This window comes from Myodes glareolus, chromosome 10, assembly GCF_982192425.1.
Source record: "Myodes glareolus chromosome 10, mMyoGla1.1, whole genome shotgun sequence".
NCBI classification, from domain to species: Eukaryota; Metazoa; Chordata; class Mammalia; order Rodentia; family Cricetidae; genus Myodes; species Myodes glareolus.
The window spans coordinates 32182193-32199142 of record NC_142035.1 but is presented as its reverse complement, the minus strand read 5'-3'; the positions used below and the strand labels follow the sequence as shown (position 1 = coordinate 32199142).

Here is a 16950-nt window from a genome sequence, read left to right as displayed (position 1 = left end):
TACAATTTGGATCTGGAATGCCCACATCCTCCCATGGGCCTAGGCGTAATTTGGTTCTGGGTCGGCACTATTCAGAAGTGACATAAACTTTTTAAGAAAGTATGGCTTAGTGTAATAGTATAGGTCATAGCAAATGTGCCCTCAAAGAAGACTGTAGGACTGTAGTTTCTTGCTATCTTTTTCACACCCACCCATAAAGTAAACAGGCTTAGCTGCTTCCTGGCCCTACCTTAATACCACCCTGCCACAGGCCCAAAGCAACAGGACCAAGTGACCCTGGACTGAGACCTCTGAAACTGAGACAAAATACACTTCCTATATTTAAGTTGATGCCCCCAAGCTTGTGTTAAAGCAATGGGAAGTTGACTAACTCAAGAACAAAGATGACTTCAATTTCATGAATGTATGCCATACACTGACCTGTCGAAATACTTCATTCACAAAATTCACATAACCCCGTGTTGACAGGAGGATCCGTTGCACCATTTCATACACTGTTCGATGCTCTTCTTCAATGCTACAAAGACTGGAGTTGCTGAGTCTTCGGTCAGACAAGGTGCTGCTGTTAGAATGGCTTTTGTCCTGCTCTGTAGACCCAGCACCATCCAGCTCTGGCACCTTTTCTTGGGCTGCACCACCACCACCAGTCTGGAAAATGTCATCACATGTCTCAGCAATCCACATCCTCATTCACCAGCACCAAGTAAAACGTGAGTCTTGTCTTACTCATTGCCTTTTGGGTTCTGAGTGTTGCGGTACTAGAGAAGGAACCCACAGTCTCACATAAGTGAGCTTGTGCTCTGCCACTGATCCACAGCCCCATACCCAGGTCTTGCCTTTTTCCAAGTACTCTGATTACCATCAACTTGCACAGGGTATCACGAGGTGCTGGAAACATGACTCCTGAACCTCTCCTTACCAATTTTCTAATAAACCAAATAATCTGTCTTCAGCCCAGTAACTTTAACAGAAAAACTACAAAGCTATTTCAGGAAAGAGGGCTGTGAAATTTTGTCAGCTAAAAAGTTTAATTTGCATTTGTGAAACCACAAAATAAGTTAATGTGTAAATGCAATGTGTGTCATCATCACACCAGAGCTCTACACTTCTCATTTACTCTACTGCCACAGAAGTGTGAAAACTTGGAAGACTGATTTTTAACAAAAGAATTGAGAATCACCAGGCCCAAAAGGTCAACGGTTAACATTTTCCATCTCTCAAAACATTGTGTTCTCAGAGCCCCCAGGGGCCACGTAAGAAACCCAATGATCTTGCTAGTGAAACAGTGTAGACGAGTTCAAGGTGAGCTAGCCTTCTCTCCAATGAGCAATGACAGACATGTGAATGAAGTCATTTTAGATCCTCCAGACCAGCCATCCCCAGCTAAAGGTCACCACCCAAGAGCTCATGAAATACACAAGATGTTTTAAGTCAGATTCTGTACCACAAAATAAAATCAAAAAATAAGGTTGAAAGGTTGCTTTAAGACACTACATTTTGAGGCAGCTTACATTACAGCAATGAAATAACTAAAACAGCATGGAGAATTACATAGCATCAAGTCATTTAAACATAAGCTCTGGAGCTAAAAAGATGGCTGCAAAAGTATGAAGAACTGGCTCCAGAAAGAGACCTGTCTCCCACCCAGTAGACTCAAGCTGAAATTCAAAGCTCTTGTTATCATGACTCCACCTGATGGTCTATGCAGACATGACTTTTAGTCCTCTGGAACATAAAAAAAAGCCTTATCAGCAAAACAGGCATGCCTACCAGGACCAGGTCAGCACTACCACAGCTCAGAAACCCACATAATACAGACTGTCACTTTCTCCCCACATCAATCTCTCTACCACCCTGGCACCCTCTCAACCCCACTGCTCATACATGCTCATTTTCAGGGTCAATCTAAATACAGACACCCACTACCCACAAAGCAACTCTTGAGGGAATATCTCAGTTGTTTTGTTGGTGCTGCCTGAGAGTGATGACACTCAGTTTCTCTATCTTGATCTGTCAACATGGTCAGCACATCCTATCCTTGCCTCTGCAAAGTTCAAGAGTAACAGAGAATACTACAACGGGGGCAACAAACAAATGTATAAAGTTCTGCTGGGATGTCAGCTTATGTGTGTCATTGTTCTATCCATTCGTCCCAAGAGTCTGTAGATCACTGGGAGAATTGTCTCAGAATTAGTAAAAGTAATGTTTTATTAATATAACTAAAGAGTTATACAAATATGCCCACTGCCTTGCAGTCTCTCTCCTTTTTCTCAATCCCTGATGAACAATTTCAAACCAGCAGGACTAAATGACCCTAAACTAAACCTCTAAACCATGAGCTAAAATAAACATTTTAAATTGACTGTTTCAGGTATTTTTGCACAGTAAAAAAGAGCTAAATAACATATCACAAAAACAAGAAAATCTGTAAGAGCAGATTTACCTAGTGCTAGGGAAGCTAAGTCTAAAAGGCACATGATTAGCTGTTTCTCCCTGTCAAAAGAATTAGTTCAAGACCAAGACAAGGACATTATTTCACTTGGGGAACAGAAAACCAAAAGCACTTCATATTAAGCAAAAATGTGAATTCTCCTGTGAAACAGAATTTTAAAATATTTTTAACATATTTTATGAAACTTGTGTGTTGTTTGAAACAGTTTTGATCACCTTAACAAGGACAGTAACTTTTTTTGTTTTGTTTGATGGTTGCTGTTTTGTTTTTGGAGACAGGGCTTCTCTGTCTAATAGTACAGGCTGTCCTGGAACTCACCCTGTAGACCAGGCTGGCCTCAAATTCAGAGATCTACCTATCTCTGCCTCTGGACTGCAAGGATTAAAAGTGTATAACCATCACACTTAGTTCACTCACTTTAGACCCATGAAAGAATATCATATTTTAAATTTGAAATAAAGATTTTAAGGAAATAAATATAATCATTACCATTTTCATTTCATCTTCTAACTTCCAAAGGGTTTTGTTTGGTTTTGTTTTGAACTTTCAGAAAGCCCTCGGTTGTTCTTACTGTAATTCTATCCCAAGATGCTTTTGAAAACAAGTTTGCCCTCTGGGTCTCCAGTAAGTCCTCTACAGCAGATCCACAGGTTCTAGATGTTTGGTAGTCCTCCTTCCATCAAGGCACTAATGACTTTGAAGTATACCAACTCTGATCTGCTTCCTCCAGCTTATGTTTCCCCAACTTGGGTCAATGTCCTGTCACTGTCTGGAATGTCCTTGATATCAGCAAATATTCAGTAAGTGCACTATACTTGCTAGCCCTGTTCTTGGAAACAAGAAACAAAAGTAATCAACCTACACAAAGCCATGAACCTTCAGTAATGTGACTGATCTCTAAGTTCTGAAAACAGAAGTACTCTACCAAGTAGACGTACTGAAGACCCTCTAACCTAAGAAGTCTTTTATCAAGGCCTTAAACAAAGGTAGACTTCTTTCTAAGAACAGCATCATATAGCAATAGCTACCCCAGGATCCTGAGCTGCTAGTACACACTCTCTCCTGAGATTCCAGAGAATACTCAACAGCATGAGCCCTCTCCATAGGCCACATCTACATAACCTGAAGGCCTTCCAGCTACTGGTGACTGATGAAGACAAGAGCCTGTGTCTGTGCTCAGAAGACACAACACTTAAGTAAAGAAGAAAGAAGGGAGGCAGGAGAGTACCCACAAGAGCTATCTTCTCAGAATTCTCCTTGCCCTTGAGACTGCCTTCCTGTAGCAATTCCAGTACTGCATGACAAGGTCTTCAGACCAAAGCTCCCTCTGAAAACTCAGCCCCGCAGACAAATGAGCCAGTAAATCAAAACCTACAAAAACCACAGTTCTAAGAGTCAGTGACTTTGTTAATGTGCAAGTGTGTTTATTATGTGAGGAAAAAAAGATTTTAAACAATGGCTGACATACCTGGATGATTTTAGGCAATCCATCACCTCCATTTTTAGTGTTTTGTGTTGCAGTTAGATATTTTTTTTCCAAAAAGAAAGTTACAATCCATTTAATGAAAACAACACGCGCTGCCATGTATGGAATTTTTGTACTGTAAGTTGTTTCATTATCTCGGGTTACAGTAACATATATTGGCTTTGGTCTCAAATGGGGGATTTCTGATAGAAAGAAAAAGAAAACATAATTATGTTAGTGAATCTTAACATTACATAATCTCTATGAATGGTTTCAATTAATAAACATATATTTAGTTGTTTGAATAGCAACTAGAAATGATGACCTGTAACTGTTTAAAAATAGCATCTTCCAGAAGGCTTCATTCTTTCTGATTTTGCTTTGCAATATAAATAAAAAGAGGTGGCTGTTATTGCCTACATACTGCAATAGTATACCAACATGTTAATTGTTCTCATTAACAATTTTGAGGATTATGTGAGACTATAATAGTGAATATATCTTCATTTCTTGAACAGCTAATTTAATGTTATTTTAAGACAGGAACAAATGTAAAAATTAAACATGAACTTTAACAAACAGTATCTAAAGTTAGTCATGGTGGTGCAACTCTGTAATCCTGACACTTAGGAAGCCAAGACTTTTCATCTAAATGAACTCAGAAACTCAATCTTCATTAAGTTTCATTAAATACGAATTCTATATGGCTGGATTTGAGAAAGGAACTTGCCATAAGCCTACCTTGTATCTTAACTACTTCCTATATTCCTGGAGTACCTTGTTGAGGCTAAAACATTGACAATAAATAATTTTTTGTTATTTCTTTTTAAATACGGAATTTTTACATGTAGCTAAAGTTGGCTTTTAACTCACAATTCTCCTGCCTCAATTATTTCCATGAGGCAATAATCTCTTAGTGAGTTCACATAATTGAATTGTTCATTAAATAACATTATCTTCTCACAATAACATTACCATTCAATATGAACTTAGTGTGACTATTTTGCCTAAAGGGATTATTATGAAATCTACCGTATAATTTCCCTGTGGATGACATCTACAAGGAATCAAAGAGTACTTACCAAGTACAGGTTTGTAGACATTGGTTAACTTAGTAAATGATGGAAACAAATGAGGAAGATAATACTTTCGAAACAATGTAAAAAGAAATTTAAATCCAGTATCTTGATTCTCCTTATTCTTCCATTCCAAACTTGCAGCCTGTGGATAATACGTGGGAAAAAACATTTGTATATTTACAGTTTAAATTAATATATACAAACATGAAATGATGTTAGATTAAGATTCCAATTATAAATGTTTAAATGACAATATTGGTAATATAATTAAATCATATTTCAAAAAGGCTCAAAAGATAATACAAATTCCAGGTATGGTAAACCTGGCCAAGAACCCATGACTGAGTACCACAGGCCCTAGGGCAGATCCTACTTATTTTGCTAAAGGGACACACTATCAAACTGCCTTCTAAGCACTCTTGTTTATTCCCATAGTTATCACCTCACATCCTTCATCAGAAAAGTTTCTTGATGTGCTGGATGGTGGTTTGTACAGAGACTCACAACTGTTCAAAGTACATAGAATAAGTGACCATGGGATGCTCAGTCCTACCAAGGACACCTGTATGTATTACCCCTGTTCCATAGCCCAGGGAATATCTTGAAAAGAAGACAAAAAAAAATTCTAAATGTCAGAGGTCAAGAAGAACTATGACAAAACAGCTGTCTCCTATACAGGGCAGGGCAAGTCACAGGAGCTGTGGCTGCCTTCACAGGGTCAAGTCAGTAAATATTATAAAATGGACAGAGGAGGAGCTTTCGGCATGTGATCGCTGCTGGGTGAAGGAGAGTCAGTGTTCTTCAGCAGTGTGGCCCATGGTAGGCTACCCATGGTCCAGTAGACGGCCCTGCATACAAGCACATCTAGTTGAACAGCTCTAATTGTACTCAGTGGGTTATTTTTAAAAGGCTGTGCTGGGTAAGCTGGCACACGCAGGAGGCAGGGGCAGGTGGAGTCTGAGGTCAGCCTGATCTATATAGCAAGTTCCAAGCCAGCCAGAGCTACATAGTAAGACTCTGACTTTAAAAAAAAAAAAAAGAAGAAGAAGAAGAAGAAGAGGAAGAAGCATGAAGTTGGAAGGATGATGGGGAAAGAAGAGACAGGAAGAGGTAGCAGAAAGAGGTATGAAGATGATATAAATATACTTCACTTGTGTATGAAATCGTTAAACGATGTATAACTTTTTTAAGTAAAAATACTTTAAATAACTCACACAAAAAGTACTCACACCAAGTCTTGCTGAAATGGCCCAGCAATAATGCATACCTTGCGTTTAATGAATCACTACATAAAAATCACCCCAGTGAAAGCAATACAGACACATAGAAAAAAAAGAGGCAGTGATTCTCTTTCCTACAAAAATAAACCAATCAGTGAGACAGCTTGGTTTTTCTCTGACCTGAATAACCATATATTTCAGCAGTATTTGAAGAAAAAAGCAGGTTTGGTCCTCAGCAATCTTCTCCCCTGGTATGGCTGGCAGAAGTGGGGTGATTTCTTCTGGGTATATTTTTGCTAAAGGGTAAAAAATAATAAGAGCTTATTCATCAATTTTAAATAGGAGTTTAGAAACGGTCTCTATGACAACACATCTGTCCAGGTACTGGAACTGCACCCAAAACCCGCATGAACTAGGGTTTAGGGCCCGGCATAAAGGTCCACGGAGCCTTTTCTTCCTCTGGATCATTCTTTCCCATCAAATTCTGTGTTTGTCAGTCTAAAATTCAATGCAATGAAGTGTTACACAGTAAGTTCACACTCACAGGACACAGATAGACCAATGAGGCCCCTACTGTCCTTCTATAAATGCTACATGGAAAAAACACAGCTGGCAAAGTGAGATGAATGACCTCTTAAAGAAACAATAGTGATAAGAACAAGAGATGGTGGGGTAGGGAGGACATTTAAATTTCATTAGCTGACACAAAACACTTGTTACTTCATACTACAGCCAACATCTGCCCCCAGCATTCCACTCCTGTTTCTGTCACTTCAGAAATATTCTCATTATTATTTAGTAGAAAACAGGCTCCAGGTTTTTTTGTTCTGGTTTGTTTGTTCGTTTGTTTGTTTTGTTTTGTTTTTTAAGACAAGAGTCTCTCATATAGCCTAGGCTGATCTCAAACTTATTAGGCAATCAAGAATAACCTTAAAATCCTAATCCTCCTGCCTCTACGTCCACCTTCAAGTGCAGGTATCATAGGCTTATGCCACCACTCCATGTATCCAGGTTTTTTTACTCTTTTCTGTGGTACTGTAGGCTGAACCTATGAATTCTAAATGTCTTTAGGAATCCTCTGTGAATCACAAGCAATAATCTTCAGACTTCATCAGAATTTCTATTCAAGAACATCAACACCAAGGAAACCTCAAGGTAGCTCAAGAGGAGAGATGGCTCGGAAGGTAAGAGCACTTGGCTTGCTACTCTTCCAGACGACCTGAGTCTGGCTCCCAGCACCCATGTCATATGGTCCACAACCAGTTACTCCCAGCACACATATGGCTCACAATCAGTTGTAATGGTGGCTTCTGAGGGATCTGGTGTCCTCTTCTGGCTTCCTCGGGTACCCACACACATAAGGTATACACTTACAGACACACACATAGACACATAAACACACATACAAATATCTAAAAATAAAAATTAAAAATGTCATTTTAGCATGTCAGCCCTGGTAATGCTGCTTACCATCAACTACACTAGGGCTAGGGTTGATGAGTGTCTCCAGTGTGCAGGGTCCCCTGGATGACAGGACCGCTGGGAAACCAGGCACCAGGCAAGCGAAAATCAGCACCTGCTCTTCTGCACAGTTTGTCTGAAGTGCTTGAAGCCACAAAAGAAACAGTCTGATTCCTTCACATCTTATCTAAAAACAAAATTAAGAGCAACAAAAATCAAACATTTAACACATATTTGTAGAAATGCTTTGCAATACAGCATCAGTCTTAAGAAAGAGAGAGAGAGCGAGAGCAAGAGAGAGAGAGAGAGAGAGAGAGAGAGAGAGAAACAGGTATGGTATGGTGGTATAACATCTGTAATCCCAGCACTTGGGAATCTGAGATTGGAAAATCTCAAATTTCAGGCCAGCATGAACTTCAAAGCAAGATCCTGCCTACCCCCCAAAAAGAAAGGGAAGTAGGGGAGAGAAGGGGAGAGGATAAAGATATCAAGTACACAAGTTCTTCTCTCATTACGAAGCAAGTATGTAATGTAGTACAAAGGCTAAGAGATTGGGCACTAGAGCTAAGGAGCCTAGGTTCAAATTTACCCTCTGCTACTGTCTAGTTATGATAGTTGGAGAATCACTTGACTTCTCTAGGTCTTAATTGCCCATCTGTGAAATGGGAAGACTGAGTGAGCTAACACGCATAAGGCACATCAAGCAGTGCCTGGCTCCCACTGAACTATCAATAGCACTTCGTTCTGTAAGACAACACTATCCCCATCATCAATGCTCAATTGTCCATAGGAGCAATGGCAGAAATATTCTCCTTCCATGTTTACACTATGAGGTAACAGAGCAGAATTTCAGTTATGTTAACAAAATGTTCTTTGGAGCTAAATGGGATTCTGAAGACCTGGCTAAGAGACATGGGGCTGTTTCCCAGCTTCCCTGCCTGTGTCAATCCCCAGCGCCCTTGCACACCTTCACCATGATACGAATGGTGAGCAGCACCCAACAGAAGTGAACAGATGTGTCCCTTTTCACTCTACACCCACTTCCGTGTCTACCCTAGTTTCAGAATTCAAAGACACACATTACTCCTTTTCTGTCCTAAATGATTAAAAAGATGTTAATAAAAGAAAATACATAAGTAAATGAGAATTTAAAATGTGCTATCAGATGCAAATGAAACATGCTGGAAGAATTCCCACAGTCTTTAATAACAACCATCCATAACTCAAGTTCCAGACAATCTAATGCCCTCTTCTGACCCCTGGTGGCACCAAGCACACATGTGGTACACATACAAACAAGTAGACAAAACACTCGAACACCTACAATAAAATTAATAAATCTAAAAAAGTTTAAAGAAATATTCCATTATACTTTCATCAAAAATTATTACCTTAATAGAATTTCCAGTGTGTAGAAGCTTCTTTAAAGTTGAGCCTGGAAGTTTAAAACAACTGGTCAGAAATAGAGTATATTAAAAAATATTTAAGGTATGTGAGGGAATATTTAATATCTACATTATTTTATTCTATTTTTATTTATGTGTGTATATATGATGTATGCATGCATGCATACACAGGTATGTGTGTGCACTGTTAGTGTAGTTGACCTCAAGAGGGCACTGAATTCCCTGAAACTAGAATTACAACCAATTGTAAGCTACCCAATGTGAGGGTGCTTGGAACCAAACCCACGTCCTCTGCAAGAGCAGCAAGTGTTCTTAACACAATAGTACTCAAAATATCTGTTTAAAGATCAGCTTTAGAAAGGAAAAAAAAAATGCATGCCTTTTCAAGAACATAAGACTGATTATCAAAGGCAAACAACCTCACAGGAAAAAAGATAACTGCTTCAGTCTGCAGGATTATGCAGTTAAATTTTAGCTAACCAATCAGGTCAACCCACCAGAAAAAATGTATTTTGATGGAGGCCCAGATGCTGGGAATACCGAATTTTGAATAGCGGTTGTTCTGCTGTAAATTCCTTGTGAAGACATAGCACTCTCCTTCTCTAGTGGGATTTGTCCCAAGATTCAGCAGTGTATTAAATTATTGGGCATAATTTTCCCTGTGTACTAGTATTTTGGGTGACTTTATCCCCCAAACTGTGGGACCCTGGTAAGAAAGTTAGTCACACAGTCAAAAACCTTTGTTCTCAAGTCAAATCTCCACTCCATTCCCTGAGATAAACTTAGAAGCCAGCTCCCTGCAATTATCTTTTATTGGTAGGACATTTGGCCACAAGAGGAGTCTTCCAAATAGATCACATTTGGGACCTTCAAAGATAGGCACTAGGAGGAGGGTACGGCCCATCTGAGCTTGTTGACTTATTGTCCTCACAGATAAGGAGACTGGGTGACCCAAATTCACCGCAGCTGATCTGGGAAAGTGAAAACTCAGTTAAACACCCACCCACCCCGGGACTCTAAAAGGTCATTAATGCCTTGCACCTACTCTCACTTTGGTTTATATATACAGGATTTTAGTCTAGGAAATTAACTGCCTGTGACTTAGCCCTGAAAGATAACAGGAAAAGCTACTAATCATTTAAGCAGTTCTGGAGAAAAGTAATTCTTTTCACAAAGGCAGCATGGGGACAAACAATGCCGCTGTTTGGCATGGGTGGATGGAAATTGTCAGACCCCAGATTTTGTACTATATAACCATAAATTCCCATTGTTCTAACCACTAACAGTGATAGACACAATTCTTATATCTGAGAGATTCCCCTTCTCCCCCAGCTAGCTAACACTAGTGAAAATGCATGTCTTCTTCCACAGTTTATGCCGGTCACCAGGGCTACCTTGAGTTCCCAGGCACCAAAACTCCAGCAGGTTGAGTGAGGGTCCTCCTTTCTTTTACATTTTATGAATCACACACCTCTAGTCTAATTAATCACTTTTAGGAATGCAGCACACGAATTCCCCTTTTCTTCCCTTCTTGGAATTTGAAGCTCTCTAACTCAATGTTTTAGTCGTTTAGTGGTGCCTGGGTGCTTTTCTAGCCACACCTCCCTGGAGCCATAAAGAAAGTCTGTGCAGCTCTTATCTGTCTTATGACCCTGAGAAATTCAAGCCTTGTAACCCTGCTATCAGCAGAGAATTACTGATTGAGTGTTTATATAAACTGGAAACTTTGGAGCACAGCAGTACAATAAAGAAAGTGAATCAAAAGCATGGAGTGAGAGATTCATTTGCCCTCAGACATCCTGAGTCCTTCTCTGACTGCTGCTTCCTCTCTGAACCCTGAGAAGGCATTGGGACTGGCTCCCAAAAGGCTCTTGTTAGATAACTTTAAAGATAGTAGTACTTTGAGTATGGGAACCTCTTAAACATTCTTTTTAAAAAGTCCGGATGACTGACATTCCTATTACAGAGAAACTTGCTCACCCATTCCACTGCTGTTCTATTCACAACAGCTAGAAAATGGAACCACTTAGATGTCCATCAACTGAGGAATGGTTAATAAAAATAAGGTACATATGTACAATGTAATATTATTCAGTTTTAAAAAAAATTGAAATGTACCAGTAAATGAGAAGAGCTGGAAAAAAATTAGACTGAGTCACCCATGCCCACAAAGACAAAAATTTCATGAAATGAGAGGTGCTAGAAATACAAGTTGTTGTTATTCTTCTTATTTGTTCACCAGAACTAGATGATAAGACCCTATTACTGAAGATATCAGATGCTTTGGATGCAAGAAATAGAGAAATCAAGCTGGTACTGAGCCAGGAACTTCCTCTTGGTTGGGTAGCTTTCACAGTGCCTCCTACCTAAAAGTGCTGAGATCACAGACACACACACACTGTCAAGCCTACTTTTCTGTGTGCCCTGTGCATATGAACTAGAGTGGCTGCTACCTGTACAACAGTGGGCACATCCTGTCTGACAAGGCAGCATTCTAGTCTATAAGGCTTACAGCTAGTTAAGACTATTGATACCTTTTCTCTTCCAGGAGTCTGAATAGCACCTTCCAGCACTGTGGTCTACAATGATGTATTGTTGGGGACAGGGAGTTTCTGGGGCTTCTCTGACCGACAATTTACAAAGAAGTACTTGACACCTCACACTGGGATTTCTGTTTGGTATACGATGTCTTCTGAGAGCAGCATTATCCAGCTATGCAGGATTGCTCCTTTCTCTTTTCAGAAACTTCCATTTTTAAGATGTTGCTCATATCTCATAGTATAACATCTCTGAAATATATTAATGGAGGGCTGAAGAGAGAGCTCAGTGGCTCAGTCTGGCAGGGAACTTACTATGTAGACCAGGTTGGCCTTGAACTCCAGAGATCCACTTGCCTCTGCTCTGAGTGCTGGGATTAAAAGCATGTACCACAAATAAAAATCTTTTAAAGATATTTCAAAAATATCTTCCAAGCTAAAAGTTCAGATAGATGTTTTTAATGTAATGCTAACATTACAAAGCTCTTTCCTAATTTTATTTTGTTTTTTCTTTAAAAATTTGTTCTCTGTCTCATATCTCAAACTAGTAAAGTGAGCAGTACCACCATATAACATCAGCTGTCGTTTCACAAGAACAGTCAGGGGCACAAAAACGCCCTGGGCTGCTGATTTGAAAAGATCATAGCAAGTGGCAAGTGGAGGAAAAACATAGAATTTTCTGGCATTTCTACATCCACTGCAAGTACAAAGGAACAGTGGTCCACTGAAAGAAGTAAAATTCACCAAAAAAAGAAAAAAATTGTTAAAAATGGATCCAGGACCTAAATGTGAAGCATAACCATAAAATTACTGGAAGAAAATACATCAAGTGTGATATTGCACTTGGGAGACAGAAGCAGGTGGATCTCTGTGAATTCCAGACCAGACTGTCTACTGAGTAGGACTGGGGGGTAGGGGATATATGAGCAAACACGGGAGATCTTTATGATTTTGTATTAATAACAAATTCCCAATCCCATGCCTATCTGAGGGGCTAATGGCAAATGATGGCTGGTTGGGGAGGGAGAGTCAATTCTTTAGGAATGTGGGCCCTGAGAGGCTACCCATTCTTCAGTGTGTTGTATGCTCCTTCACCTATGCCCTTACAGGAAGCAGTAAAAAGATTTAGTAATTTTTTTTTAAAGAGAAAGAGCATATATGAGAGAAAAGTGATTGGGCAAATAAAGGAGGAACTGGAGGGGAAGGAATAAGGAGTAAGCTTTGATCCAAACATATTTTATATACATGTATGAATATTAAAGAAAATATTTTTAAAGATTTCTAGATATGACAAAAAGTAAAACCCATAAAAATGCAAATTGGACTTCTCCAAAAATTAAGAACACTGTTCTTTAAAATAGAGAAAATATTTCCAAGGCATATATCTGATGAGACTTCCATCTAAAATATTAGAATCCCCAAAAACAAAAATTGAGAAAATAAAACAATGCAACTTTTAAATGGGTAGCCTTGAAACACATTTTACCAGAGACACACAGAAATTGCATGAAAAAAAGTTTAAGACCATAAGTCAATGTGATAGCACAACCAAAAACTAAACACTGACCATAACACCTGCTATTAACTGGACCATGACACTACTGAGGACATAAAATGATATAGCCACTCTGCAAAAAAACAGTTTATCAGTTAAGTGTGCTGTACAGGAAACAGGAAAACTTATTTCTGCCTAAAGACCTGTGCACAAATATCTAACAGTAGGTTTACGCATAACAACCAAATATGAGAATCAACTGAACACTATATCAGCAAGAGAATGGAGCAACAGATGATAGCAAAGTTATACAATGGAATACTGTTCTATTCAGAAATGAAAAGGAATGAACTATTAGTACATAGCATACAGATGAATCTCAAAGTAAGTAGTGCATAAAAGATGCTATGCTAGCTAGTTTTGAGTCAACTTGATACAAGCTATTGTCATTTGAGAGAAGGGAACCTCAATAGAGAAAATGCCTCCATAACTTCAGGCTGTAGGCAAGCCTATAGAGGATTTTTCTAACTGGTGGGAAATGACCAGCCCACTGTAGATCTTACCACCCTAGGCTGGTGGGTAATCTGTCCACTTTGAACCTGATAGAAGAGAAAATGGGAAGTAGTCTACAAGATATAGGCACAGGAGACCACTTCCTAAGTAGAACCCCAGTAGTACAGACAATAAGAGAATCAATGAATAAATGGGACCTACTGAAACTGAGAAGCTTCTGTAAAGCAAAGGACACTGTCAGTAAGACAAAAAGGCTACCTTCTGACTGAGAGAAGATCTTCACCAACCCCTCATCAGACAAAGGTCTGATCTCCAAAATATACAAAGAACTCAAGAAACTAGACACTAAAACTCTAATTAACCCAATTAAAAAATGGGGTACTGAACTGAACAGAGAATTCACAACAGATGACCTTCGAATGGCCAAAAGACACTTAAGGTCATGCTCAACCTCCTTAACGATTAGGGGAATGCAAATCAAAACCACTTTGAGATACCATCTTACACCTGTCAGAATAGCTAAACTCAAAAACACCAATGATAGCTTATGCTGGAGAGGATGTGGAGTGAGGGGAACACTCATCCATTGTTGGTGGGAATGCAAACTTGTGCAGCCACTGTAGAAATCAGTGTGGCGGTTTCTCAGGAAACTGGGAGTCAACCTACCTCAGGACCCAGCAACTCCAATCTTGAGAATATACCCAAGAGATACCCTATCATACTACAAAAGTATTTGTTCAACTATGTTCATAGCTGCACTATTTGTAATAGCCAGAACATGGAAACAGCCTAGGTGCCCCTCAATAGAAGAATGGCTAAAAAAGGTGTGGAACATATACACATTTGAGTTTTACTCAGCAGTAAAAAACAATGACATCTTGAATTTTGCATGCAAATGGATGGAAATAGAAAACGCTTTACTGAGTGAGGTAACCCAGACCCAAAACGAGGAATATGGTATGTACTCACTCATAAGTGGATTCTAGCCATAGTTAAAGGTCTTTGAGCCTATAATTCGTGATCCTAGAGAAGCTAAATAAGAAGGTGAACCTGAAGAAAATCATATAGTTATCTTCCTGGATATTAGAAGTAGACAAGATTGCCAGGCAAACTTGGGTGCACAGGGGGTGGGGGGTGGAAGTAAGGGGAGATGGTTAGGGAGAGGGGAGAGAGGGAAGATTGGGGATGGCTTGGGGGAATGGGAGGGGGGAGGGAGGAATGATGGTTATGGGAGCAGGGAAGTATATATCTCAACTAAGGGAGCCATTTTAGGGTTTGCAAGAGACTTGATTCTGGAGGAGTTCCCAGGCCCAAGGAGAGGTCCCCAGATTGTTCCCTGGGCAGCAGAGGAGAGGGTGCCTGAACTGGCCTTGGCCCATAACCATACTGATGAATATTTTGCATGTTACCATAGAACCTTCATCTGGCGATGGATGGAGATAGAGACAGAGACACATATTGGAACACTGGACTTAACTCCCTAGGTCCAAATGAGAAGCAGAAGAAGGGAGAACGTGATCAAGGAAAGCAGAACCAGAGGGAACCTTCATCCGACGATGGATGGAGATAGAGACGGAGACCCACACTGGAGCACTGGACTGAGCCCCCAAGGTCCAAATGAAGAGCAGTAGGAGGGAGAACATGAGAAAGGAAGTCAGGACCGCGAAGGGTGCGTTCACCCACTGATAGAAGGGGACTGATCGAATGAGAGCTCACCAAGGCCTGCTGGACTGGGACTGAACGAGCATGTGATCAAACCGGATTCTCTGAATGTGGCTGACATGGGGGCTGACTGAGAAGCCATTGACAATGGCACTGGGTCTTGTTTCGTCTGCATGTACTGGCTTTTTGGGATCCTGGTCTGTTTGGATGCTCACCTTCCTGGACCTGGAGGGAGGGGGGAGGAACTTGGACTTCCCACAGGGCAGGAAACCCTGACTGCTCTTGGGACTGGAGAGGGAGGAGGAGAGGGAGTGAGGGGAGCGGGAGAGTATTGGGAGGAGGGGAGGAAGTGGAAATTCTTATAAATAAATAAATAAGTAAATTTAAAAAAGAAAGAAAGAAAGAAAGAAAGAAAGAAAGAAAGAAAGAAAGAAAGAAAGAAAGAAAGAAGGCTGAGCAAAACATGAGGACCAAATCACCTAGAATAAACTCCAGTGTGAGTTCCTACCTTGGCTTCCCTCAGTGATTCAGGATATGTAAGCCAAACAAACCCTTTCCTCCCCAAGTTGGTCACAGTATTTCATCACAGCAATAATAACTTTAAGGCAGATCCAAACAAACCAAAAGAACAGTGCTGAGTGACTCCATCTAAATGAGACTCTAGAAAATGCAAAGGCAGACCAGTGGTGGATCTGAAGAAATCCAACTTATCAAAATTTTTCTTTTATGGGTTTTACTTTTGGTGTCATACCTTGGGAATCTTGTGAAACTGTATTAGTGGTTGAGGCTGAGGTAGGTAAGAGGGGAACAGAGGAGCTACTAAGGAGGTTGAGGAAATTTGGGGTGATGCTACAATCATGATAATTTTTATATATTCTTTTTATTCTACTCCCAATAAAACTGCTTTATAAAAATAAATAATAAAAATCAGAACAGGTGGCCTAGAAGTGAGTAGGTAAGAAGAGACTAGCAGGATGGAAGCTTGTGATCAGACAGCTGTCTCTCTATCGGATAACAAAGGGCAGGATGCCGCTTGAGGATGGAGGAGAGGGGCAATGAGCTTATGGGCAACAAGGAGAAGGACTGGGAAAGAACAAGACCATGAAAAAAAGAGAGATGAGACAACATTGTACTGAGATGGCACAGTCCAAGGAGAGGGGTGCTGAACCATTTCTGGAATTAGCATTACATAAAAAAAGGCCATGACCTCATCTCCATGATCCTGAGACAGAAGTGTCTCCAAGAAAAGTAAGGGTTCAGATGACCAAGGAGGTGAAAGAAAGGCCAAGCTGTGGGGCTGTTGTTTAACCAAGAGAACTGGTTCCATGCTCACAGGAGCATGTCTTACAGCCATTCCCTCATGAACTTAGGTAAGTAGGGTCCCCTGATTAGCTCATCCTGGTGATGACAATGCTATGTGAACAGCCAAGAATGCTGCACACAGTTACTTCTCAATCTCACAAGTCCTCAGGGTACCTCTTTAGGTGATATTTTGCATTTTTAAATTTTTATCCTATTTTAAATATGTAATTGCAAAGCTTCAAGAACTGCTAGGGCAAACCCTCTCAGATATAAGGGATTTTTTTTTGCTTATTTGAAAGATTTAAAGATTAAGAAGCTCTCTCAGAATAAAGATTCAGTCACTAAGTTCCATGGTTGT

The 16950-nt window shown here is 40.0% G+C and overlaps 1 protein-coding gene across 3 annotated transcripts in view; it reads right to left on the bottom strand.

Annotated features, from left to right (window-relative positions):
• The window catches only part of Ralgapa2 (Ral GTPase activating protein catalytic subunit alpha 2), a 271244-nt gene that overhangs the window by 198250 nt on the left and 56044 nt on the right, over positions 1-16950 (bottom strand). For all 3 annotated transcript variants that reach the window (XM_085696826.2, XM_085696824.2, XM_048455526.3), the window contains exons 5-10: positions 9069-9112; positions 7687-7864; positions 6397-6512; positions 5000-5138; positions 3921-4120; positions 421-648 (exon numbers count right to left, since the gene is read on the bottom strand). In XM_085696826.2, coding sequence (XP_085552952.1) covers positions 421-648; positions 3921-4120; positions 5000-5138; positions 6397-6512; positions 7687-7864; positions 9069-9112 — 905 coding nt within the window. The remainder of the gene's footprint in view (positions 1-420; positions 649-3920; positions 4121-4999; positions 5139-6396; positions 6513-7686; positions 7865-9068; positions 9113-16950) is intronic.